This window comes from Numenius arquata, chromosome 2 (assembly GCF_964106895.1).
Source record: "Numenius arquata chromosome 2, bNumArq3.hap1.1, whole genome shotgun sequence".
Taxonomy (NCBI): Eukaryota; Metazoa; Chordata; class Aves; order Charadriiformes; family Scolopacidae; genus Numenius; species Numenius arquata.
The window spans coordinates 28,107,559-28,133,066 of record NC_133577.1 but is presented as its reverse complement, the minus strand read 5'-3'; the positions used below and the strand labels follow the sequence as shown (position 1 = coordinate 28,133,066).

Sequence of the window (25,508 nt, the reverse complement as noted above, 5' to 3'; positions counted from 1 at the left end):
GTTTCACAGAACTAGTCAGTCTGAAAGGACAAGGGACACAACTGGCTAACCTCAATTCAGTGACCGACAGTTTTAGAGTCATCTACATGTTGTTGTTCTGGTTTTATTTAAAAGTGTTGTTATCAACAGCTCTTTTGTAGATCTCTTCATCCACTAACTGTCACTTATCAGCAGGAAGTACAGAATTGTACCAGTGGCTACATACTCCAGCATCATTTCTTCTCTTTCCTGCTAGCCATTATTTCAACCAAAAAAATAGGCAGCAACCTTGGTCCTGTCAGTTGAAAAACCAGGAATGGGATGCAAAGACTGCCATGAAGAAAAAGGAATATTTTTAAGAAGGCAATGGACATGAGAGGGGACGTGACTGTGCAGGCAGCCACGTGAGAAAATGAGAGTCTTAAAGGCCCTTGCAATCTCCACGCACATTCAGTGAACCTTCTCTTTCTGCTCGCGGATCCAAGCTACAGTATTTAACCACCCTCCCCACACTGCTCCAACGCTCTTCCATAAATCCCCTATGACCATCCTTCACAAATCCCAGCTCTTCCCATCATCCCCCAAATCACAAGTAACATGCTCTGTCTTGCCATACAATGCCAATCAAAGAGAGAGGTGAGAAAGTGGTTGAGCTATGAGGAACATCTGAGCCACCCAGAGGCAGAAAAGGTACAAAAAAGTAAGTGTGAAGTCCCTGCTTAAAAACAGATCCTACTGCATGGTCAAAAAAAAAGGTTTGGCCAACAAGCAGAAATAGTTGAACAGATCTTAATCCTTACAGCTCTAATATGGAGTTAAAATCCTAGAAATGTGTCAAAATGCAGGAACGCTTCCCCAGTAAGAAGGGAGATTTCCTGAAGAATGCCATGTTCCCTTTAAGGGTGATTCCCAATTTATTATCTAGATGTACAAAGCAAAAGGATGAAAGAGATGAACTAAAAAGCAAAAGAGATTTCTCTTTGATGTTTCACTGTTTCATCTAACCTCTTCCAAAATCCTTCGCAAAACCACTAATGAAAATAAGGGCATAAGAATTGGGGGGTGGGGAACCAACCCAAATCTGACTGTAGTTATAATGAGAAGTGTAAAATGTGTAAAATGTAATATTTGCTTAAATATGAAGGAAAAAAACCCCAGAGAATTCATAATTGCAACTCTGAGGAGGTTATTGATTAGCTCTTATGAGATCTAATCAGGCTTTTAAGCGTTAACTAGACCACCTCCTAGGTCAAGATATTAAAAAGCAGTCACAATACTCAGCATCACCAGCACAGGTGAACTCTCAAATACTCTCAAATAAGCCCATCAGTTTTATCACGACATTGTGTTTCCAGAACAAAAAGCAAAAGCCAGTGTGGTGTCATAAAATGAATTCATGGTGATGATATCAGTGTAAGGTGTTCCCATACTACTGCTTCTCTTTCCTAACTCCAAAGCAAAGTATACAACTCCCTAAATTATTCCGCCACAATTGTTTGTGTTGCCTTCATCTTAAGTGTGGGGAGCTTGAATGACTTAAAAATAATTCAGAAACCTTGCCCCACCCCAAAAAAGAAAACCTTACAGCATTTAACTAATTCTATTTTAAGGACATTACTGAGGAACATAGGGAGAAAACAATCTTGAGGCCATCTGAATCTGACTTATTGGCAAGACCTTTCTGATCTGTAGAAGAAAAGGCATACATTAGTTTTTTTCTAATGACCTTCTTAATTCCAGAGGAAGGTTAATGTACAGTCAGCCCAATATGCTGAAACAGTAATGGTATGCCATGCTCGAAAAATATTGAGGCAAGAGAAATATTTTTTTCTCTACTCTGCACCTCCTATAGCATGTATGATATTAATATATTAGATACCAGAAAAGAAAGGAACAATACAATTAAGCTGCAAGCTTGCGCAATGGTTTTCTCTTTGTGTCTTGTGATACACAATGAAATAATTTAAGATATCTGCTCAATGAAGAGTCTTCATTCTGGAAAGACAAATCAAGCAGATTTTGAAGAAAAACAAGAGGTTTATAAAGCAGCTTGATTTCTCCAGAGAAGGGATAAACCCATTCCTGAACTGCAATCTGAACAAAACAGGTTGACGCAAAGTATTGATGGCACCAATGGGAAATGTGTCACCTGAGTTTAGCCATTCAGATTGAATTAAAAGATAAAATATGCAGCTTCATGAAATTCAGTACATGCTAGTTCTCAAGAAATGAACAGACTGAGTTCATCACTGACAGTGGTACCTACTCCAATTTGGGAATCCAACCTATAGCCTGCAGACTCAGGAAAGGGATAACGCTTTCTCCCTTGGATGAGAAGCATCCCATGTTATCACAGATGATACTTAGACAATCTGAATTTTAGTCTGTTTCCTGTACAAGAATAGAAAAGCTTAACTGGTTTCTGAAAAGGTCACTTACAAGCATTCTCAAAGAAGCAAAAATGAAGTCTCAAGAACAGCAAAAGCTTTTTTTTTCATGTTTTTCAGCATTGTTGAGAACTAGCTATATCATTGCTCCCTATTGTTTATGTTTGTCACAGCATACACCATGTGGTATCTAGATAAACAAGCAAACCCCATCATCAGTGTGAATAAAATCAAAACTCATCATCATGTATGTGAGCAACCTTGGACTAGGAGCATAACCTCACCCTTTTGTCATACCTCTTTTCCTAATGGTAGTACATGTGAGAGCTGAAAAATTACCTGGTTGTTTCCACCACTAATGGAAAAAAAACTAATAGAAAATAAAAATAAAGGGACTATATTTAAAAATAGATACACAGAATGGAGCTCAGCATGGAGCAATCACAACAATATTTGCACAGCCCCATGGCACGTGGTGTGAACAACCATGAGAACAAAACCACCAGCAGCAAATAGTTTTAGAAAAATCAGGTAATTAATTTGATATCTGATAATAAAATACAGGCTGTCAGTGTGATGAAGACTGTGGCAAAGTTAACTGCAAAAGCTACTTCAAATTCTGACACAAAAATATTAAACACAGTTTTTCCTTTTTGTCTTCTTTACATAAGACAATTGTAACATAAGCAAAATATATAATAAAGTGATGTAAAAAATTAAGCACTATCATGACTCCAGCTTTGGCTATGATAATGAAATTATTTTATAGAATAGACCCACCACAATGGAAATATTTTGGTTATTTCAGTTGACAAATTCATTACAGACTTTAAAACAATGATGTAACAACTATGCATTTCAACCTCAAAGTTGAAAAATGCAACAATATACCAATATGCAAAATATATCCAGTTTGTGATAGTCAGCTGGTGGCAACTAATGGAGCTACAAGTTGCCAGTAACTTTACCTGATAAAACAAGATATCCTGGATATTAACCTAAGTTTTGATTGTTCAGTAGATGGTATTTAAAATGCCATGGCATTCTAGTCTACCATAGATTCATATGTTTTAATTTATATGGGAACCAAAACTAAGGAAACTAATGGGACAATTAACAAACTAATTTGACTGTTGAGAAACAAAGTATAGAAACTACTGCCGCCTTAATAAGCAGTCAAGCTTCTAGTTGCTCATAAAATTCTTAATCCAACTGACACTATAACACAGAACAAAACAGGCCATGGAAGATGCCACATCAAGCTGGAAAAGAAGCCATAAATAGTCAATGCCTTTCATAACCTACTATATCCAAAGGTGTTTAAATCCATAGTTCACACTGCCTCCAAAACACGGTTCATGTTAAAATGTCTTTGATTTGAAAGGGACCATTCACAAAGTTCTTGTCCCAGTTATCTCTCCCCAGAGATGTTGGCGTCATGGTCAATCTTGTCTACTGCCCTCCCTTCTGGATCAAATAAGGTTCTTCATCAATGGAAAAAATATTTCTTTCCCTCGTGGTACACATCTCTGTAGGTCATCAAACCCATTTTAATGCTGTCACTTCTGGTTGCTCTTGCAAGATGTCATTATTTTGCCTGGTCTGCGCTGGGCAAACAGCCTCCACACCAGTCCACAGAGGTCACCCTGTATCCTCAGTACTTGATAACTCATACCTATCTGCCCTGATTCATAATGATACAACAGCCTGAACAGCTGCTGCATTAAACCTGACTCCCACATCCTTACCAGGATCCCGTTTGCTTGCTCTGTCCAGAGCTTGCACTGTATTTCTTAAAGCCAGGGGATGCAGATGGCAAAGTATGTCAGCGTGAAGCCCCAGTGGAACTACAACTACTGCCTGGGCTTGCTGCAGATAATGCATTTGCCTATGGGAATGGAGAAGGGCAAATTACAAGCAATACCCTTGCTACCTCTAAAAATTCCTTGACAGATGCTTGTTGTAACACAAAATTGTCCATATGTTGGAGGGGACCGATAAACCACTATTTTCTGCATCACTTCCCATACTATGACCCTGACAGCCTCCCTGTGCGCAGGCTTCCAGAAAAGAGACATTAATTTCTCTGGTTCCACTCATTTCTTTCTGGAGGTCACCTGAATGGGGGATTGCAATTTGTTTGTCAAAGAAATAAAAGGTGTAAGTACTTCCTGTAGATAAAACGCAAACAAAACTTACTCTAAACTTACTGAAGCTATATTTATAAGCAGAATTTGCAAGTGAAGGGAAGAGGGGCAGGAAACGTTAAATGTTAGGAGTGGCTGAGCGCGACTGGGTCCCAGCAGGAATCCCGCTAATGTCATACACTTCTTCTTACAGTCTGTAAAACTCCACTAAGAGCTCTCCAGGGCTGGACATAGGGTGGGTTTGCTGGTGGGGAAAGCATATGGAAGATGACTGTACGTTTGGTGTCATTGAACAAAAAGCAGCAGCAGATGGTGAGGATGCAGTAAGGGATACAACTCTGTCCTTCCTATTACCTGGCTGAGCTCCTTACACGTGGGCAGAGGTAGCTGACACTACCCACCAACTCTGCTTGCTTTGCTCTGGAGCGCTGTTGTCTCCCTCCCTTTGCTCTGCTGAACCGCCTTCCCCAGCTTTGTGCTTGTGTCATCATAATCTTCGCATCTCTTCAGGTGTCACATCTGACTGTGTCCTTGGCAGTCTAGGCCCAGCTCCAGGAGAAAAGACTTATTTTTCAGGAAAAGAGGGTAATTAGTCTCTCCCCTGCCCTACGGTCAAGAAAATCCTTCCTCCTTGCTGTTCCTGAGCAGCTTGTTGGTGAGGGCAAGCTAAGTGTACACAATCCTGGAACATATGGGGGAAGGATGCTACAATCATATGGTTTGCTAGGGAAAACTCCATTCCCTTGTAGGAAGTTAGTCTGAGTGATGCGACAAAGGTACATATCAATCCATGTCAGTCACAGCCCTTCATGCATCTCAGGAAAGGCTCAACAAAATATGCCCTGATGCTTTTATGTACACCATCTATGCAGTTATGCTATATCTACATATATATCTATATATACTGAAGCACCAGTCTTCATACGCATCAGCAGAGAAGCCTGCAGTCCTGGGAAATGATCAAGGAATACTACCTAGCTATACTCGGCTAGAGTTCAGTTTTCTCAAACCTCTGCACTAGCTGAGGTTTGATGAGTGATCAGTTTTTCAATTTTATTTTGGTAGGATGGTATGGAAAGAGTCCTTCCTACTTTCACTGCACAAAATGAATTTGTGATTTGGTCTGCATCTGCCAAAGAGAAGAAATGGAAATGCAGTGGCTGGCTGGGATGTAGCATGCATCACATTCCAGGTCAAAGCAATTACAACAAGACAGACTCTGGCACGGATTCCTAATCTGTTGCAAGCCCAGGCAGTGGCCCATAGCAGCACCTAGCTGAGATAGGCTAGTCCAGGCCTTGGAAACGCAGATGTGCAGGCTGGGGCCAGGACTTGGTTACAGCACTAGATTCTCCAGCTGATGAAGCGTTCTGGACCTAGCAGCACACCCAGAAAAAAAAAAAAGTCAGAAAAGAAAGCCACAAATTGGCCTAATTCAGGTTAAAATTGCAAGATATTTTGACATTTTCTAGTGAGTAATTTGCAAGGGATGCTACAGCATTCCTTTTACTTATTCAAGGAAAATGCTTCAGTGGAGGCCATCATCCCTTGCCTTGCTGGTGGCAGTAGGCAGAAGCCCTTCCATCAGGAAATGACAATGCAAGTTGGATTCCCACATACACAGCAGCACAGGCAAGTTTTTTGCTCTGTGTTTTGACCAGCCAGGATGACACTGTGCAGGAGGATTACTACCTGTAAGCAGCAGGGAAGCGCACAAGCAAATACTTGGCACCCAGCCCTCCTCCAGCTCCAACTTACTGTTGTTCTGCTGCTTTAAGGACTGCATGCAGGTCCACCAAGACACAGCCCTGAGCTCCTCCTGCCATCTCCCACTGTTCCCCTGGCTGTTGGGGGTACTGCAGTTAGCACCCAACACCTTGCTGTGTCATACAGGTCGTAGGTCTCTGTCTTGCACCTTCATCTCCAATAGCTACAGCTTACAGATTTTTATCACCCTGAGTACAAAGTCTCTCTGAGCTCTGAGACAGTCAATAGTGAGAGCTAATGCCCCGACCTGACCTTCTTAAGTGCCTTACTCCTTGTATCCTAACCCACTGTTACCCCTGTATTAAACGGTGCAGGGTCATGCTGTAGCATACAGCTATATCCCCTGGAGAATACATAGCACTGGGAAACAGAATGAATGGGGGGGGGATATGCCCTGTGTACACCCAAACCTCAGAAAAAAAGTAGGGATAATCTCTTAGGGCTTGAAAGAATCTGGAGTCATCGTTATTTACAGCAGAAACATTTGGCAGTCCTCCTGAGCATCTTTCAAAAAATAACAGCGCCTAACCTGACCACAGCAGTTTTCTCTCTTTTCCCTCTTTCCCCCAGCGTTCACACAAGTCTGTCTGCCCACACATTGTGCATTTGTTGTTACAGAGTCCTTGCTGAAAAGACAGTTTCTTTCCCCCCCCCCGCCCCGCCCTGATATTTGGTCATGTGTTGAAACATTATTTTTTTTTCTCAAACCCGTTTTGCCTTTTTGTGCTTCTTGGAGGGGAGGGTTGGATGAGATGGGCCTCAAGACAATGGGATGGGACAGTTACAGTGGCCTTACAGGATAGAAAAAGCTATTGAGTCCTGGATCATAACGACACATATTTTCATTTGATAAGGTGTCAAACATTTTATGTCAGGAGTAGCTGCAACATTTTTAGAGCAACAATGAGGACACAGCATGAAATGTTCAACTACGGCTCTCAGGATTTGGCCCTGCCCGTCTTACCAAGCAGTTGGCCGTAGCCGTGCTGCTTTAGTTCCACAGGCCTCACAACTGTTGCATATTACTACTTTGGAAGCAGCATGCAATCAGGACTCTCAGGAAGAAACACATACCCAAATTGGACCTAACAGGTCTCTATTAAGACCTAGATTTCAGCCAGCCAAGCGCATCATCATTTTGTAGATACTCAAGCGATGGCTGAGTTTGACTTCATGAAGCCTGGACCTTCGTGAGCCAAAGCATCAAGCTCTCTGAGTAATATCACTCACCCTAATCATTTGCGCAGGTCCAGCTCTGATCACAAAGCTGTCCTTCTGCTAGCTGGTGTCCACAGACAAGCTGCCAAATACTTGCCATTGCATGTAACTAACACTGAGAGCAGTGAAACAACATGCTTTGTCACACTAACTTGCAGAATAAAGGGGGGAAACCCTTTTCTTTTGATATAAAGATCTTCTCAGCAGAAGATGTGGGGATATGCCTCCAGTCATCCCAAGAAAGCAAGTCCCATCTATGCATAGATCTGGATTGCCTCCTGTACTCCTGTCATTTACAAACATACAATTAATACCTCATACTTCTCTTGAGGAAAATCGTGATGTTATCCTTCCTACAGTGAAGTGAAAGAAATGCCAGTGCTTGACTCATGTTAGCCTGCAAAAAATAATTGTGACACTTTTTAAAAGTCAATACCAGGTGCATGCAGTCTCCCTTTTCATAAGGCAGAGATAAACTCAGCATATATCTCCATTAGGGATGTCTTGCACATCCCTGAAATCCCAACTCTGGCAGTTGTACCAGTCAGAACCCCTGCTGCAGCTCAGAGCTGGCAAGAACAGTAATCTCTACTGTCGCAATTTATCCCGTGTCTTTCATCTCAGCCACACCTGGGATACAATGAAAGAGTTATGTCTAGCCCACACTTATATCCTCTTTCATCACCAACAGCAAACTGCCCTGTGAGGATATATAGCTCTCCTGGCGATGCTGAGAGTCTTGCTATACGTCCAGCTGCTGCTGAAAAGCAAGAGCTTCCATAGGCTGTGACACCGGCAGAACACAACCCATGCTGCTATGCTGTGTGGTCACAGAAGGCATTTGTCCCTATTTCTCCTGGACTCCCCACAGTGCTGGCCCCAGAAGCGGATAGCAGAGCCACAAAGAGCAACTCCAACACCCACAGCCGACAACACGTATGCCCCACACCAAGCTCCACCAAAACACAGTAATGCACAGGCTGCTGTGTGCCCCACAGCAGCAGCTCACTCGGACAATGGTGTGGGATGGGCCCAACAGGGCACCGTGTAACTTGTCACCAACGGCGTGCGTGTACATCTGACAGCATGTGTGGCAGCACCACACATCTCATACATTGAATATGCCTACTGCACTCTGATCTGCACACCTCTGCACGCTGATCGCTCAAGCGGTCAGGAACCAGGGACCAGAATCAAGTGGATATCAGTACTCTGCGAATTAATTTATTTTAAACATAAGCCATTTTAAAGTTTAACTACAGCACCAGAGTAGCGCTGCTAGAATACAGCAGTTTGTAAACGTTTTTCTTTTGAAAGAACCGTAATTGTCTACAATATAATGGGAGAATGAGGGGGTTTAAGTATGACTTTTAATCCATGCCATTTTTATGTAACGTATCACAAGCCCTTCACTTTGCCTGACAGGGTCTCAAATGGGTTAAAAAATATACAGTTTCTAGACTGATTGCAATTCTATCTGCACTACTCTGGCATGAGGGCTCTGACCAAGCAAAGGAATACTGTTGCAGTGAAACAAAATGCAAGGGATTACAGGGGTTTGCTGCAGCTGCTTGTTTTTTAAGGAGCTGTCTTGAAAGTATCACAGTGCTAAATCACTTTCTTTACATATTGTGAATGAATACCAATGAACCTCCAATTTTTGTTTGCCTAAGAGAAATATTCTGAATTTGTACAGCATTTCAGCTGACAAATTTAAGACATTTACATTTATCATCAATGGGGAATAAGACTTATTTCTATAACCATTTGAGGCAGGCTAAGCTAAAGGAGAAAGTTGGCAAACAGGAACAAAAAGGATACAGGCTGTTCATGGATCAGTTTCAGAATTCACGTCTAATTTTCAACCTGACCATCAGCAGTAACGGTCCAGAACCTCCTGTGACTTCACGCAAGCAATACAATAATCCTTACCACTTCAAGATGGAGCTTGTGAAGCGTTTGAAAGTTAAGGTTGTGTACAGCCCCAGGCTGGAGTCAAGGAAGCCCCTCCCAATCTTACATTCATGAGGCCTTCACATACTACCCACACCTGTGTAACATTCAACAGTAAGGATGCCACATTTCCAAAAAGTCGGGGAGTCTGTACTTTCTTAAAGATGGACATTTACAATTAAAGACCATTTATAAAAATATCTCCCGAGACCTGTCAAGTAGCCCGTAATCCAACCTCAAAAACCGTGCGGGCCTGAGGTAGGTTTTGGGACCTCCTGCCCCTTCCCGTGCCGATAGCTTTTACCCTGCACTGGGTACCTGTGAGCTGTGCGCAAGGAGCTCTGGTCACCTTCTGCAGCGCCCCGAGCCCCATCTCCCACTGTCCCGCGCCCCTCCCGATGTCACTGCCACGCCGGGCACAGGGCCCACCTCCGCACAGGCTGGGCTAGGACACAGCTGCCACAGCCACCTCTCCCCTCAGGATACCTCACAGGATGTGCAGGAGCTATTTTCAGCTTCTGACCCCCCTCCTCAACCATACCCCCACGGCAGAAACCACAGCAGCCGCAGCCAGACCCCACGGCAGGATTTGGCCGGGGCAGAGCAGTGGTGTGACCAGCACCCCTGTCTGCATGGCCACCTCCCACCTGGGGGCCAAATGCTGAGCTCCTTCAACCACAGGCTCTTGTCAGACCTCTGTTACCAGAAAGACCACATCCCTTCCACAACCTTCAGCCTGCCAGATCTTCTTGCCAATAGCAACGAAGCAGTATCTGTTCACACAAAATAACGGTACTTCTAAATTGCAAAAAAAACCCCAACCCCACAGATCTCAGAATAATTAGTATGTAGACATGGAAATTCTTAATAACATGTTAACTATTGTTGGAAAGATAATTTGTGGGAGTTCTTGAGCTCCCTGTCAGCACTGCGTATCTGCTGGTTGGCATTGTTTAAAAGACAAAAAAGTTTAAAGCCTTTCTGCACACCAGCCAATTTTTTATTCAATAAGTCAGCTAGAAGTAGAGTAGAGCCAAACAGAAAAACTTCTGCTGTTTTATGCACCATGGAAACGAGAAACCTGTCAATCTGCAATTACCTATTCTACATGGATTTGAGATCAACTTTTACCGCAGGAGTATAGCCAAGAGGATTGGATCTACAGCCTGTATTTGTCCATGGGAGATGCACAAAATTTACTTTTTGTTTCACTCTCAAATAAGTACAAATATTAAAACATAACTCAGATTGATGTCAAGGTGCATGTTAAACTGCATTACAGTCTAATAAAGGCTATAAACTCTTCTTCTCATGTAATTTCTCACAATAATGTCAACAAGAGGATATAAAAATATTCAGTGTTCATCTGTAAATTCCACTGTGATAAAACTGCACACTGATTTCCTAAGTGATCTCATATATTCAGATTTTCTTCTAGAGCTGAAATATTACTTGTTTGAGCCCTATGAAAGCTACTTATTTTTAACAACTCATACTAATTTAGTATTTTTTTCCATAAATTAAACACTGCCACTTTTTAAATTGGAGATAATTTGTCTGATGGACTCCCTTAGCCTGAAGGTTTATTGTGGTTAATCCATAGCTTTTGTACCTTTCAAATGCTGATGCCTATTTGTGAAACTCTCAAAAATGCATTTTAAAATCCTCAATATAGCAAGACCCTTAAATGTACTCATGTGCTTAAGCATCATGTGCATCATATTATCCCATTCAGAGGGATTCCCCAAAGCCGTACACAGCTTAAGTGCTTTTCTGTGTCAGGTCTGAAACTCTCATGTTAATTAAGTGTGCTCCAGGCAGAATTAATGGTTACAACTGCCTACAGTGCTTGTGGCAGCTACTAGGCTCTCTAAGCTTGGACTCACAACTTTATCAACACAGAATGAGCAGTGATAGCACATTTTCAATATCTCTATCGACACAGAATCCAGGCACAGCCAGGTGACACGGAGAGGAAAGGTTTAGTTCCTACCTCCAGAAGCGGGAAGATTCGGCGGGGTGGGTGGAGTTGGGGCAACTCTGCTTCTTTGCAAGGTAGTGACTGAATGGGTATGTAGCTACTTCTTACCAAATGTAAACTCCAGTAAATCTTTGATTTCACCAGCGTGCCAGGTGGCAAACCGGGGCAGTTAAAGAGCAGATACATGTGTATGCTTGAACACACTGTATGTGTATGATTGAACACGCTGTTACTGTATTTACATAAGGCACTGAAATTGGGGTGAAAACTCTTTCCCATCTCCACTAACAACCTCCACATGACTGTTTCATAAGTGGGGAAGAGAATCGGTGAGTCCTGATTACATACTGCAGCTGTAACTCAAACTACACAGAACAACTACTAATCATCTACCAGAGAAAACCATCATGGCAGAACGGTTACTCTCCATCTTCGTAGGTCTTAGCATCAGAATCAGGTATCTTTCTGGAGGACATCTGTTATCCAGAACTAGTTACTCGGTTTCATATGGGTGTAAGTGGGTGAAACAGGAGCTCAGACTATTTAATATACTTCCTTTTGAATTAAAATTCATGACTTATTAATTGCATTTTAAATATGCGTTAACTGGCACAAAGAATATGGTCTCAGAAAAACTCTAATACTGATCAATTATATAACATTACCATAATGATATAGGAACACTGAGCGTTCTCTCCTTTATGTACTTTCATGCCATTTCTTAAATCCCAGCTGGAGAAAAATATGTCTTGTCTTCTGTCTAGTTCTACTTCAGGCACTACCGGTCTGACATTTTGCTTTCAGGTTCTAGTAACATCAGTATTGAGATCAGAGATATTAAAACTTAGAAAATCTGACATGTTGTGTCAAATTACAAAGAAAGTATCTGAGAGCAAATGGAAGAACAGACAGATTGGATTAAGTAGCAGAAAAAGGGAAAGCAACAGAATGATAGGAAAGAAGATACACACAAATATACGGAGGAGAAAGATTAAGAAAAGAGTCTAGTGTAATTGGATGGATATGAAGAAAAAACATTAAATAATGTGAAAAGTACAAACGCAGGGATATAAATTCATACATAAAACATGTAGCTACAGACAGTCTGGACATGATCCCATTAACACTTATACAAGATTTTATTCACAAGAATTGCATGTTAGAGGGTAATACTCATGTAACATGATGTAGAAGAGGTTGCAGGATTTGGCCTTTCACCATTTTTCCTTGTGTACATCATGTACATCTGTAAAACATTTTAGCAGGCATTTTAACTTTGAAGAAGACAAAACTTGAAAATAATAGGACCTAAGGGAAACCTTTAACATGAAAGCTGGTGGAACTGCAGTTCTACAAAGAACCGAGAGGAATACCCTAAAGACTAATTATTTGACAATACAACTAATGTTATTGTTCTGTTTGAAGCATAATAAAGTAAAAGTTGCAGTTTGCATAGATGTGAAATGCTTGTCGGAAGAAAGCATGATTGATGTGGGAATCCGGAATCGAGGAATCCTAATTAACCCTTTAATTGCTATGTACAAGAAGTCTAATAGCAACTCTGAAATGGATGTGACTTATTCTTATGGGATTGCTTCTGCAGTTTAATGAGACGCTGACTGTTAGCTTACCTCAACCCTGTTTATAATAATGAGACACCTTTATAGGCCAATAAGCAACTGGTTTGCCTAATAACAGACTGTGATTCTCATTAGTGACGGAAGGTAAGTCAGATGCCTTGTCTGTGTGATACAGGTTTGACCTCATTCTACAGATAGGAAACCAAAACCCAGTATGTCACTTTCCATGATCCATCAGGAAGTCTTGTAGGGCCAGGAATGGAGTTTATGGGACAAGGTTGTTTAGGATGATGGCACAATTTTCCTCTAGAAGATGACATCTGATTCTCTACTAGGAATAGTGTTTTACATGATGTTAAAAAACATGAAGTGTAAAAAAAAAAAAAAAACATGAGAATCTGTCTTCAGTAATACAGTAATTAAACTTCTAACAAAGTATTGTCACTTTGAAACTACAAAAACAGCATCAAAAGCCATTAACCAAGCAACCAAAACCCATGACCTTCCTTCCCCAAGAGTTTCTGACTGTAGATTGACAAAATGGTGCAGAATCTCAATATCGTACATATGGGTGCCCAAAATACACGGAGCCAGAATTTCCCAATATTACTGTTACCCTGCCAGAACACCAGATTCCCTCTTCTCAGATGGTTCAGCAGACTTCTAGGCTGTTATCCTATCATCTCTACCCACCTCTGCCAGCACTGTGCCTCAGCTCCATTTGCAGGACTGGAAAGACGCAAAAAATATGCTTTCAAAAGACTAAGCAAAAATGAAAAATAATATAAAGGAAATAATACTTTTAGAACAGCCCTCATCGAAGCTACATCAGTCTTACTTCTTAATTTCTGCATGATAACTATACTACAAAGTGCATGCTGGAAATATTTCTACCAAAATCAAATTACTTACTCAACACCATCCACAGCAACTATTTATACAGGAGTTTTCAACGGAATATATTAGTGTTTTCCTAAATAATATGAAATAATCCATTATTTTGATTATTGCAAATGCAATGTTCAGAATTTTTGAACTAGTACAACACACACAAGTTTACTTATGGAATTGTTGAATTGATACTCATTGCAGGGGGAATTACCTTTAGCCTGTAAAATATAATATCTGGCAACACTCCCTAAAGTAGAACATGCTTGCCTCTAAAAATAAGCTATGGTGCTATCAGCAGCAGAGATTACTTTTTCCTGGCAGAGAGAGCCCAATGCATCCAGAAATGACTGCAAGGGGTGATGGCCAACTGGCTCCAGCAGCCAGTTTAGCCATCTCGGCTGCCCTGGAAGCCACCCCATGCCACGACCAGGCGGTCAGCCCCACTGCCATCAACTCTGGCTGCACCCTGAGCGGCCATAATACAACCATAAGGCTGCCAGCACCCACGGCCATGGCCATGGCCTGCGGGTGGCATTGGCCACGGGTGGCATGGCAGCGGGCAGCTGGTGGCATGCTCCCTGACAGAGTGCTGGGGAGAAGCCCTGGGACCTGAAGGCAGGGCAGGCCTGAGGCAGGGGCAGTGGTGTGGCCACCGTGAATGAGATGGGGGGGGACAGAAGGTGTATTTATATAAATATGTGCGTGTGCATGCATCCATATATATACATACGCGCACAGACATATATATATATCTGTGTACCTCAGCGCGTGTCCGTGTGCCATCCTGGCACCAGCCCCGGAAAGGGCAGACCCCGCCAACCGCCGCCTCTCCCGCCGCCGGAGGCCGCGGTGGGGCAGGCCCCGCTCGGCCACCTCCCAGCGGCGGCTCATCCCCCCCCGCCAGTCCCCCCGCACAGTCCTTGGGGCGGGAGGGCCCGGCCCCGGCGCGGCCTTACCCTCGCTGCTCCCCTCCGTCTCCGCCATGGCAGCAGCCCCGCGCCGTCGCCATGGCGACGCGGGCCTGGCCGGGCCCGGCCGGGCCTCACCTCCCGCAGCCGCCGCGCCTTGCGGCCGCCGCGGCTCACCGCCATCGGGCGAGGCGAGGCCCCCTGCCAGCGGCCTGGTCCCGGCTGGCAGACGCAGCTACCTTCCCTCCGCCCTGGAAAGCTCGTCGCTTGCGGCCTCCTGACATGGAAAGCCAGTGAAAGACGATGGGAGTCGTTTGGTGGAGGCTCGGAGTGTCGGGCTCTGGCACCGCAGCAGGCAGGGGGCCACGGCCACAGCCCACCCCTCAAAACATCGATCAAACCCAAAATGTGGGTCCCTGATCACCAGGCCCCGGGCAACCCCACGCTGGGGGGTAGGATGTTATTCCCACTTCTGCTAAAGTGATGGAAAACGTGATGAAACCCCAAATCTGGCCTGTGAAGCAGGGCCGGTGCTGCAGCCAGGCCCCGAATGAGCTCCTTCACAGTACTCCCATTTCTCTTAAAAATGGAGTTTTCCCAGCAATTGCAGCGATTTCCATGTATCTGAGCTTTAGAAAGTGAAAGAACATTTTATTCTAAATGCCATCGTGCTGAAAGAGCTAAAATATTCTTTCTTAGCGATATTAAACGGTGCAGTTTAAATTTAGCAGTGTGTTTTAGCAGACACGCTTGAGATGCCTGGTTCTTCTGACTCTAAAACAACTGTGAAAGTAGAGAAAATATAAATATTAATATTCCGGCAAGATGCAACCATGTATTCATAGAAAATAAATATTTATGAAATTCCTAGAACTAAAACCTTGTCCTCGCTATAGCAGGTGCTTGTTTGTCAGATGTTAAATTTTTGCAAAGCCCCTGTGGATGACTCCTCGCAGGCTCATTCCCACCTCTCAAAGTTACAATGAGCTCAGTATTCATGGAGGCCTAAAATTTAAAAAAACCACGTTGAACGCAAATAGGGCTTCTTTGCTTTAAAAGAATCACTTTTTTTTTATAACATTTTAAAGTTTGCTGTTTGCCTTTCAGACACTTATTTCTGTGTTTTCATCGAACATGGCTGAGTAAAGAGGGTATAATAGATGCCCAAGAGAATACATCTTTACTCTGTTGGGAAAACAGCTGATGATGCTCTCTGACAAAGCTGATCCCTCTGAAATGTTAGTACAGACTTGAACCATTTATTAAAGTAACTAAATATTTCAAATTACGTGTTTGACTGCAGGCGTAGCACTGATTTGTTTCCTTTCAAATTGGTAAGAGAAGTTTTGGTGAGACCAGCATGGCAGACGAAGTTAGAGGATGCAGCAGCAACAGGAGGAGGAAAGGCCCTTATCTTCCAGTCTTACAGCGGTGCCATTTCTTATTCCCTCAGCCCCTTCACACACAAAACCATTGTCTTTCCTGGTGTAGATCTATAGTGGTGAATGAGTCACATGTTTGAAGAAAAGCGCAAAATACATTGTTTTGGCAAGGACAGAGCTTTCTTATCTCTTCCCTCTCCTACCCCAAAAGTGGAATTTTGTGTTCTTGAACATTGTGCCCAACATTAGGTTTCTTACATCGTTTTCCAGATCACCTGATTCATCATAGGACATTTACAGATCTTCTACAAATGCTATGCTAATTCAGAGTGTTTACCCCAGCTTCCTAATAAAAACTTTAAAAAAATCCTGTTCTAGTCATTTGGATTTTCATGCCAAATCCATACCCAAAATATGAACAACATTCAGCTTTAAAATAGACACAAGTATTGCCTATTGTGTGAATTATACAGTAGCCTTTGAATTGAAGTGAGTCGCTGCAAATGTGACGTGGCAAGACAGTAGTAACTCCACTGAGGCTACTACCTTTAACATCTTCCCAGCAATTTCACCAGGGCTTTCCTCACCACTCTCTCCTATCTGGCACACACTTGTCTTTGTTTCCTCCAAGAGGGATGGCAACGAAGGCAGTGCGTAAAAGCCAATCAAGAATGGGGAAATCATGAAGCACGCAACAGCTGTGACAGGTTGTCTATGCCACAATGTCCAAGTCCCATGTAGCAGCTGACTCCGGCCCTCACAAGCTGCTACAATAGCTCCTTGGGGAGAGCACTATTCTGAGTATATAAAAATATTGGTAAAATCCTGGGTGTTCGTACTTGTTAAGTTTGCTACCTTTAGCCTACCTGCAGAATCTTTTATGACTTACAGCTAATACTGATTCCAGCAAACAGTGTTTCGCACTGTCCTGCACATGTTGTTGAGGTTCCACTCAGGACAATTACTGTAAATCAAAGTGCTTCATTTGCATCATCTGCTCCAGCCTGGAGTTTCCTTTCGCTTTCAATAGCTTGCAGCCAAGTGTCAGCACCTGTTTCCCCTTCTTTCCCCAATTCCTGACACACAAGGATTTGGTGTCTTGCCTGTCTCCAGAACAGAACAAGATATGGAATGAGAAGGCACTTGAAAACGAGAACTCACTACTTTAAAATTTCCTGGCAATGTATCTTGAAAAATCTATGTAGGAAAGAAATGTTAACAATTATAATGCAGATCAAATATTGGACCTGAACCACGACTGTTTCCCTTCTAACTTAATGCACAGACATCTCAAACCAAGGCTATGAGTGGGCTGAAACAACTAATCGCATTTTGGCACAGACAAGTACAAAAGGAAACCCAGAACTACTAATTCAACAGCTTGAAATATCAGCTGCTGCATGCAAGATCTTTAAAGAGCTCCTCTGAAGAGAACATACCCTTTTAAACTTGTAATTTTTCATTTTAAAAATGTCAGAAAATATCTCAGGGAAAATATGGAAGAAACCAGCCTTGTTGATACAAAGCCTGAATCCACTGAAGTCTAATAGACTTAAGGTACCCTGGCCTCTGCACCCAATTTCATCACATACATTCCTCTCAGCTATCAGGGTCCTATCACACATCCTGTATATTTTCCATGCACATGTTCAGAAATTTTGTTCAGCAATAAAAAACAGCTCTGAGATGGGAGACGTGATGTAAAAGATAAAGCAGTTCAAGGAGGTATAATAAAGTCCTACAAAGCAGTGTCCCTCCCGTGGCTTTGGGGTTGCAGCGTTTGGACACACCTTTACTCTGAACGCTTGCTGAAGACCTTCACTATAGAATTCCCTCCATGGGGCCTTGGGAAGGCACAAAGAAGCTAATTCATTTGCTCTTCACAGAGAAAGTAAATGAATAGGTACGATTCTGTGACAGGTGTCTGCCTACAACTCCTCTGTAGCTAAACGGATGCAGCCCTACCACTCAGAAAGGTGTTTCCATGTCGCAGTACCCTTTTTCACCAATGTAACGTGAATGACCCAAGTGCATTTGGCATCTTCATTTCACTCTTCTTCTGGGAGCAGCAGCTGATCTGAGTGACTCAGAAACAGCTTCTTCAAAACAGAGTATTATCTAAACATTATCTGTTTACCCAAATGATACACAGCAACCAGATAAAAATGAGAAGATGACTCCATCATTCCTTGCCTATGCTGTACCTTTCCCTTCAGATTTGGGGTAAATTGCACTGAGAGCAGCTACCTCATTCCTTAATGTGTGGAAGGGAAGACAGCTTCTCTTCTGGCTTGTTCTCTTTGTTACTTCAGGCTTTGATCCTATGCTTGGACCAGATGAAGGGAAGCCTGATAGAATGGGTAGAGACAGACAAATAGGCATGGCCACCATTACTTGCTCTACCATTGACCTCTTCCAGGCTGCTGGTATTTTTATATTAACCTTATCTGTCATCATTTTGTTTTCTTTTTGAAAAATAAGTCTTCCTGGTCTGACCTACAGAACAGAAGAAAGCACATAAATTGGCAAGAGAGTTCCTTTATTTTTCATACAGGTAGTAACTGGAAGACCAAAATCTGATCTCTTAAATAAAATGTCAGGGTATGTTTCTTTGAGACAGGTGGAGTTCACCGACGCTGAAAGGGGAGGATCCAGCTCTTTCTTCAGTCTTGTCCTTGCTTCTCTACTGCTGGCTGCACATCCTCCTTCTACCTTGTGCTGGCTCTGCCATTCCTTGAGAGCAGATATGAGTCACTGTAGTAGTAAAAAAACAAACCATCAAAAAATGAATAGTTTTCTGCTACATTAAGAAATTCAGTACAGGGTCTGACAAGCATCGGAATCAGCAGAGCCAGGAAGTTGGGCCATGCAATTAGAAGTGAGGGAGAAATAGGGACGAAGGCAGGAAGGGTGAGATACTCTTTCAGAGGGAGAAGGCTCAGTGGCTGGCTGAGTCTTTAAGTAAAACTCAGAAGGAAGGAAAAGGAAAAAATAGATTTGAAGGCTGATTATAACAGCAGCATCTCCCAGTTCACGGGATGGCTTTGGAACTGTCCTAGCAAGTATCTCTTGTTGCTCATATACAGCTACTATCCTATGGCTCTTTAGCTGCTCCTGTCCAGCTCCAACAAATCTGCATTTAAGGAAAAGTGACTGAACATGCATTAAAAATGAGTCGCTAGGAAAAAGGAAGCATTTCTTTCCCTCAGCAATATTCCTCAATGTCAAGGAGTTACTGGCAGTGCTCTGCCTCTGGGACTATGCCTAAAGAGCTGCAGCAGAAAAAAGCTCTTGCCTTTTTTTTTTTTTTGTAAGTGCCAGGATGCTGTTCCCCATCCCACCCAGGCACAGAAATGGCCCTAGAGATCCACATATTTTAACCCTCAGACTTTATTACCATTAATTATATCTAGAAATGAAGCCAGGATCCCCGAGAACACGGTGGCAAGAACAAAACACAATCATCCATCTGCCTAGCAACACGGGTTGCCATGAGTACTTTTCCCAGTGCTCCACAGGCAGCAGGGGCTCGCCACTGAACACCGAGCCAACTTCAGGGGCCCCATACTGGTAAAGAAAGCCTGCTTGCTTGAATGAAGACCTTGGTTTCCATATCCAAGACACCTGTGTTCCTCTGGAGCCTAGAAGGTGTGAGCCAGCAGCCTGAAATTGAGGAATGAGGGACTTCTGGAGCAGCAAGACATCATCAATGGAACCGCTCTTGCAAGAGACAAAAGCAGTGGTGTTGGCAACATGAATGCAAACTCTGTTCTTACCTTCTCTGTTTTTTTTGAAAAAGTTCTCTGCACGTGTTTCAATACCATGTCAAAAATTCCCCAAATAACATACTATCAAATCACTGAATTTATGTACTTAGGAAGAAAAGAAGAAAAACCCATGAGTGGTACTGAATACATGGAAATACTCCTTAATGCCTCTAGCTCAGGGAGTCCTTGAATCACAGACCATTTGTAGGAGGCTGAGAGAGAGAGTATCCAAGATACCCATTTGCTTGGTTCTGCACTGAGCAGCTGCTTTAGGCCTCACTAGAAGAAAGGATACTCAAAGAGATGGACCTTTGATATGACCCAGAAGGCTCATTTTGGTGTTCATAAAAATTGAAAGACTTTTTGATTGTTGTTTAATATTTAAGGGAGGCTCTCTAATAGTAAAAAGATCTAGAAGCGGTGTAAAAATAGAGATATATGAGAAAAACACAAAATCATAGGTTTCAGACTGACATTTGGACAATCACAATAGAATGGGAAGGTTGAACACTGGAACTGTGTTTATGTTACCAATATTGTGAAGCTAGCCTTTGAAAAAAAGCTCTTATTTCGTTGTTTGTTATATGATAACATGCAGTTTAAGGGTGCAATTTACAAAGCTGTCAGCCGTGACACAGGAGTAGTTAGCTTTGGGATGAGAGGAGGAACTAAGGTTACACATCTGAATGATCATATATGGCACTTAATCAGTTTACATGAGGCATGATACAGTACATTTTAAAACTCAGGAAAATCTTTCCAGTGCATGAGTAGCAGAACTACTCTCTTTTAGATCCTCTGTCAAGATTGTTTGGGCATGAAGATGTTGCTGTACTCACTAGGTTAGTAATAATCAAAATCAAAATGAACCTGGGTATAAGAAACTCCATCAATTTAAGCACTTAAGATTTTTCTTTTTTCTTCAGCATGCAAGTTTTCATTTATTAAAATAAATTCTAGACCATCTGTTTGTGAAGATAATATTTGGAGAATTTATGTAGCATTATCCTTTTAAATCTACAGTAGGAGAGGGAAAAAATCATATTCTATAGCAACTCCCATTAACTTAATGTGTTCAGGATTTCACTTTACAAGTCTGACCCCACTACCTGCTCATGTTAACTTCAGAACTGCCATGGGAATAAGGTTAAGGTCTGCAGGACTCTTAATTTGATTTTAATTTGATTCACGATTTATTCATCTCCACTGACACAAATGGCACAGGATTAAGACTAGTGTTATAGCATAAGCATCACCTCAATTCTCATTCATCTCAGTGTGCTTTTTATTCAAAGGGCTAATTGCATGGATAGCTTGTTTTTCCAGGTTCATGACATTTTCTTATTACTTAAATATAAGCTTTAACTTTGCAGAGATTAATTAATTTCTGTATTTAAATAATGTTACTTCTGATCTTACTTGAGATACTGTATGGAGCATGTTTTGTAAAGTTTCCTATATAGACTTACTATTGTAAAATGAAAGTTGCTTTGAAATAAAAATATGCTTTGTTACTTTAAGAGAGGGAAAAAAGGAACAGAGCTGAGACACATCCTAGGGATATTTCCTCTACCTTTAGAATAAGAAAGAAATTGAACTCCTGTTTGATTCCCTCGTGAGGGATAGGGGACTTTGATGCACTGTGGCCAGAAGATAGATAACTGTATTAATGAAAATCTAATCTGTGCTCAGAGACTGTGCATGTTGGCTATGAATGTAAAATATTCATACCACAATAGACTGTTACACTGTCAAAAGCTGAAGTTCAGCCAATTTTACCAAGAAGAGTTGACATTTTGCTATATTCTTCATTCTAGGGAACAGGAAAAATAAGCCATCAAAACTGCTCCTCCACTTGTAAATTTTGCCAGTGTAACTATTTAGACATATCATAAACCTAGTTATAAGAAGCATTTGTCTACTGAGCCATTTGGACACAGTAACTCAAATTAAGAGAGGTGCAAAATACTTTGAATTGGTCGGGTTTTCAGTGGCCTGTACCAGGGCAAGCAGAGGCATCACCTGCTTTTGTATCACCTTCTCTGCCCTGCCCAAGGGCACGACCATGAAAGGATCCATTTAGGAAATGATTCAGCTACAAAATAATCTTTTTTTTTTGTCATTGTGGTTGCCAGGTTGTGAGCTGGGCCAGCGCAGCAGAAGGGACAGCATAAGAACAACTGACTGTGGCTAAGGAAACACAGACCTGCCATCAAGCAGTGGCCTGAGACTTTCAGCCCAAGTCCTCCATCAGTGGGTGGAAGGGGCTTTTGATCCATCGCTGGCTTGCTCTCCATCCTCAACTAGCTTCCAGTCACACTCCGTTCATGTGGAGGCCCACCAAGGAAGTAAAAGCAGGGCTTGAATAGAGAAGCATCATCATTTATTAGACTAGATGGCAGAGGTGGGAGGAAAAAAAAAAAAAGACAGACTTGTTTTAGACATATGATCCCTTTTTCACCTCTGAAATAGAAGTTGCGTCCCTTCCACAGAGTACAGTGGCCATCATTTTCAAACAAATTTAGCTTTGTTATGTTACATCATTTGGACTATGAAATAGCTGGTTGGTACCTGCAGGGAAGAGGTAAGTGTTTGCAGAGGAAGACATGATAAGGGCATTAGCCTTTTGGGACAGAAGGACAAGCAGTTATCACATGCAGAGCCCTAAGGAGTGGGGAAAACTGCAACATGCTAAACTGATTCAAATAGATACTGTAGACAGATGCAGATAAAGGAGACTTAACAGGAAGAGGCATAAAATATTCTGAGGCATTAAATATCCTGATAAAGCCATTTAAATTGTCTAAGGGTTGGACTTTCAGAGCTGTATCACTTAAGCATTTATGAAGCTGTGCAATGAACCACACCAGGGAAATGACAAACAACCTGAAAAACGACCCACGAAAAACAAATAGGCAACAAAGTACTAATGGTTATTTCTCCATGAGATGAGGTCTCATTTGCTGAATAGCCACATAAATACTTGCACAGTATAATGGAGCGAGGGACAACTGCTTAAGTCACAGTTGCTGATCAGACACATTGATCATACACAGATCAGTGTGTAAGATTACCCCAACAGGTAAAGATTTGCAGCATTAGGAAAGCTGTGATCAATTACCTGCTCACTTAAGGAAGTTATGGCTAAGATTATGCAGGACAGTGATATATGCTAAAGTTTTAAATATATGCTAATATATACTTAAGTTTTAAACTGCTAACTGAACTTTACAAAGTGGAAATACAAGTTTAATAATCCACCTGAGTCTGAGGTTCAGTAAACTCTAGATGGGTAACCTCTTCCCAGTTCTATGTCACTGGCACCATGACTTACCATCAGGAATTGGATAGCTATGTAAATAAACCTAGAAGTGGTATCACTTACAGTGTGAGACAGTTACTTTCTTATAATTGCTTATTGAAGTATATAATTACAGCAAACCACATCTTTTTATGTATACTTTCATGATACAGCAGTATTTACTGGCATTGCTGTATACATCATCACCACCTTGACAGCTATAGTTACTGTCAGTTTAGATTAACTCAACCAAACACAGAGCCTGAGAGGAAGGGTAGTTTTTGACTAAACTGCAAGATCTTAAGACCAAACCTTGCTGCAGTGATTTGAGGCAATACTGTTGTCTCTTGGTGACTTTACCTTCCAGCTGGCATCTCCCCCCTGTAACAGAAGAATTGGATAGTAATGGGCGTGGATGCCCCAGTATGTCTCCTTCCACCTCCTTTTACCTCATCCTGGCTGTTCAACACAGCAGAGCATATTTAATAATTCAAATTGATAAACAACACTGTGACACAGGGAGGAATCATCCATTTTGTCACTTCTCAAGCAGTGCAACTGCTGGGACAATAAGATCTTAAACCACTGTAGAACTACACAGAATCTGACAGTGAAATTATTAAGTGGTGTTTCTCTGTTACCAGACCTGAGCTGTGACCTTGGATAAGCCTTTTAACTCCCATTTTTCAAACACTAACACACGTAAGTGATTTTCCATCTGTAGTTAGTTAGAGGATTAAGAACAAACCTCCCAAAGTTCAGAAAGCCTTACCTGAAAAGTGATATTGTATCAGGTACGTATTGCATGTGAGCTAAGTGTTAGTGTAGTATATTTTAGGGTATCTTTAAGATAGTAGAGCATATCTTTAAGACAGTATTTGTACCTCTCTCCCCATCCCCTTTGCAAGTAGTCTGTCTCTTAGGTGCAGTGTGGAGCATCCGAAACAGGTTGAAGATACGTGATTGAAGAGAAAAGTAAAATTTAGTATTAAAGAGGTGAAGCTGAGGTTAATTTGTAGAAAAAAAGAAAATGTAGAATAAGAAAATGTAGAATAAGAAAATGTAGAGCATATAGCAAGAAGGGAGGCATGTGGAAAGAATGTGGGACCTAGGGCAGATGGCATACCCAAGTGCTGAGCCTTTTGTGTGCCTCTGTAAACAACCAAAGATGCTCCTGGAAGCAGACACGTCCTTGAACCCTTCACTTCAGTGGCACCACCACTCTTCCTCTTCCCATAGTGAAATATTTGCATGCTAAAAGTCAGATTTTACAGAGACATTGACAGGCCCATGATCACCAGATCCCAAGACACTAAATGGGCCACTTTATTGATCTCTATCTCTGACAACAGCAAGTTTAACAAGGTCAAACAGCAAGGTGGTGCAGAAACACGTCCTTCCTTCTGACCGATGGTCAAATATATACAGCCTTGGTCTCACTAGCAAGCCTTTTCTCTAAGCAGTTTATCTATGAAACCTTCCAAAATGGTTATCAGAAATCTGCCAGGATGCTCACAAACTGATCTGGTAGCCATGGAGACACACATGATTCTTCTGATCTAAAATTTCAGAAGTCTGAGAATCTCTTGTTCTCCTAAACAACTCTAGCAGCCAAAATTTTCAGCATATTTTCAGAAGTCCAGTTTCCAGAGTGATTGAAGACCTCCTCAGTAAATATGACACAGTCCCAGAAAGGACTAAAAGAGGTTGTCTGTCTTTGTGGGATGACTTTGATTCAATAGTAGAAGGAAGAAGCTGATTTTCAGAGCTCTGTTTTTATCACTTTCCAAGTTATATTCATTGTACAAGATATGAATGCATAAAGTTATCAGCCTGGAGCTATTGGCTTCCCCATAGATTTGAGAAATGTGAAACAGAGGAGAATCTCTGACTGGAGATTTTGAAAGAAGTAAATACCCATCTCTTTTTCTCAGCAGGGATAATTTGCAGTAATATCAGAGTTACAAAGGGGAATGGGTGGGGTGGAGAGAAGCTCCATAAGTTCACAGATCACTCAAAGCTCCAGGCCCAGCATTTGGATCTGCATAAGGTGTTCCGGTTTATAAAGGAGCCAGTGCCATTAGTAGCAACCCAATGGTTAATGTTGGGAAGATGTCTTCTGCTTTTAAGAGAGCCATCACCAAATTCTTTTGTCCATCCTCCCAAAATCCTTCAATAGCCTGGTGGATTGCAGCAGATAAGAGTTGAATTTATAATAAACATAAGGTTTCACAGACAAACTTAGCT

The 25,508-nt window shown here is 41.9% G+C and overlaps 1 protein-coding gene across 3 annotated transcripts in view; it reads right to left on the bottom strand.

The window, feature by feature from the left end:
- DRC8 (dynein regulatory complex subunit 8) overlaps positions 1–15,004 on the bottom strand; it is a 32,201-nt gene extending 17,197 nt beyond the window's left edge. Inside the window, exon 1 of one of the 3 annotated variants that reach the window (XM_074168910.1) lies at positions 14,860–15,004. Coding sequence is in view for 2 of the 3 variants with exons in the window: in XM_074168908.1 (XP_074025009.1) it covers positions 159–216 (58 nt within the window). In the remaining variant the exon portion in view is untranslated. Of the gene's footprint in view, positions 1–158; positions 217–14,859 lie in introns of those variants that run through there. The other 2 variants (XM_074168909.1, XM_074168908.1) reach the window with 2 other exon arrangements.
- Between the last annotated feature and the right edge of the window lie 10,504 nt (positions 15,005–25,508).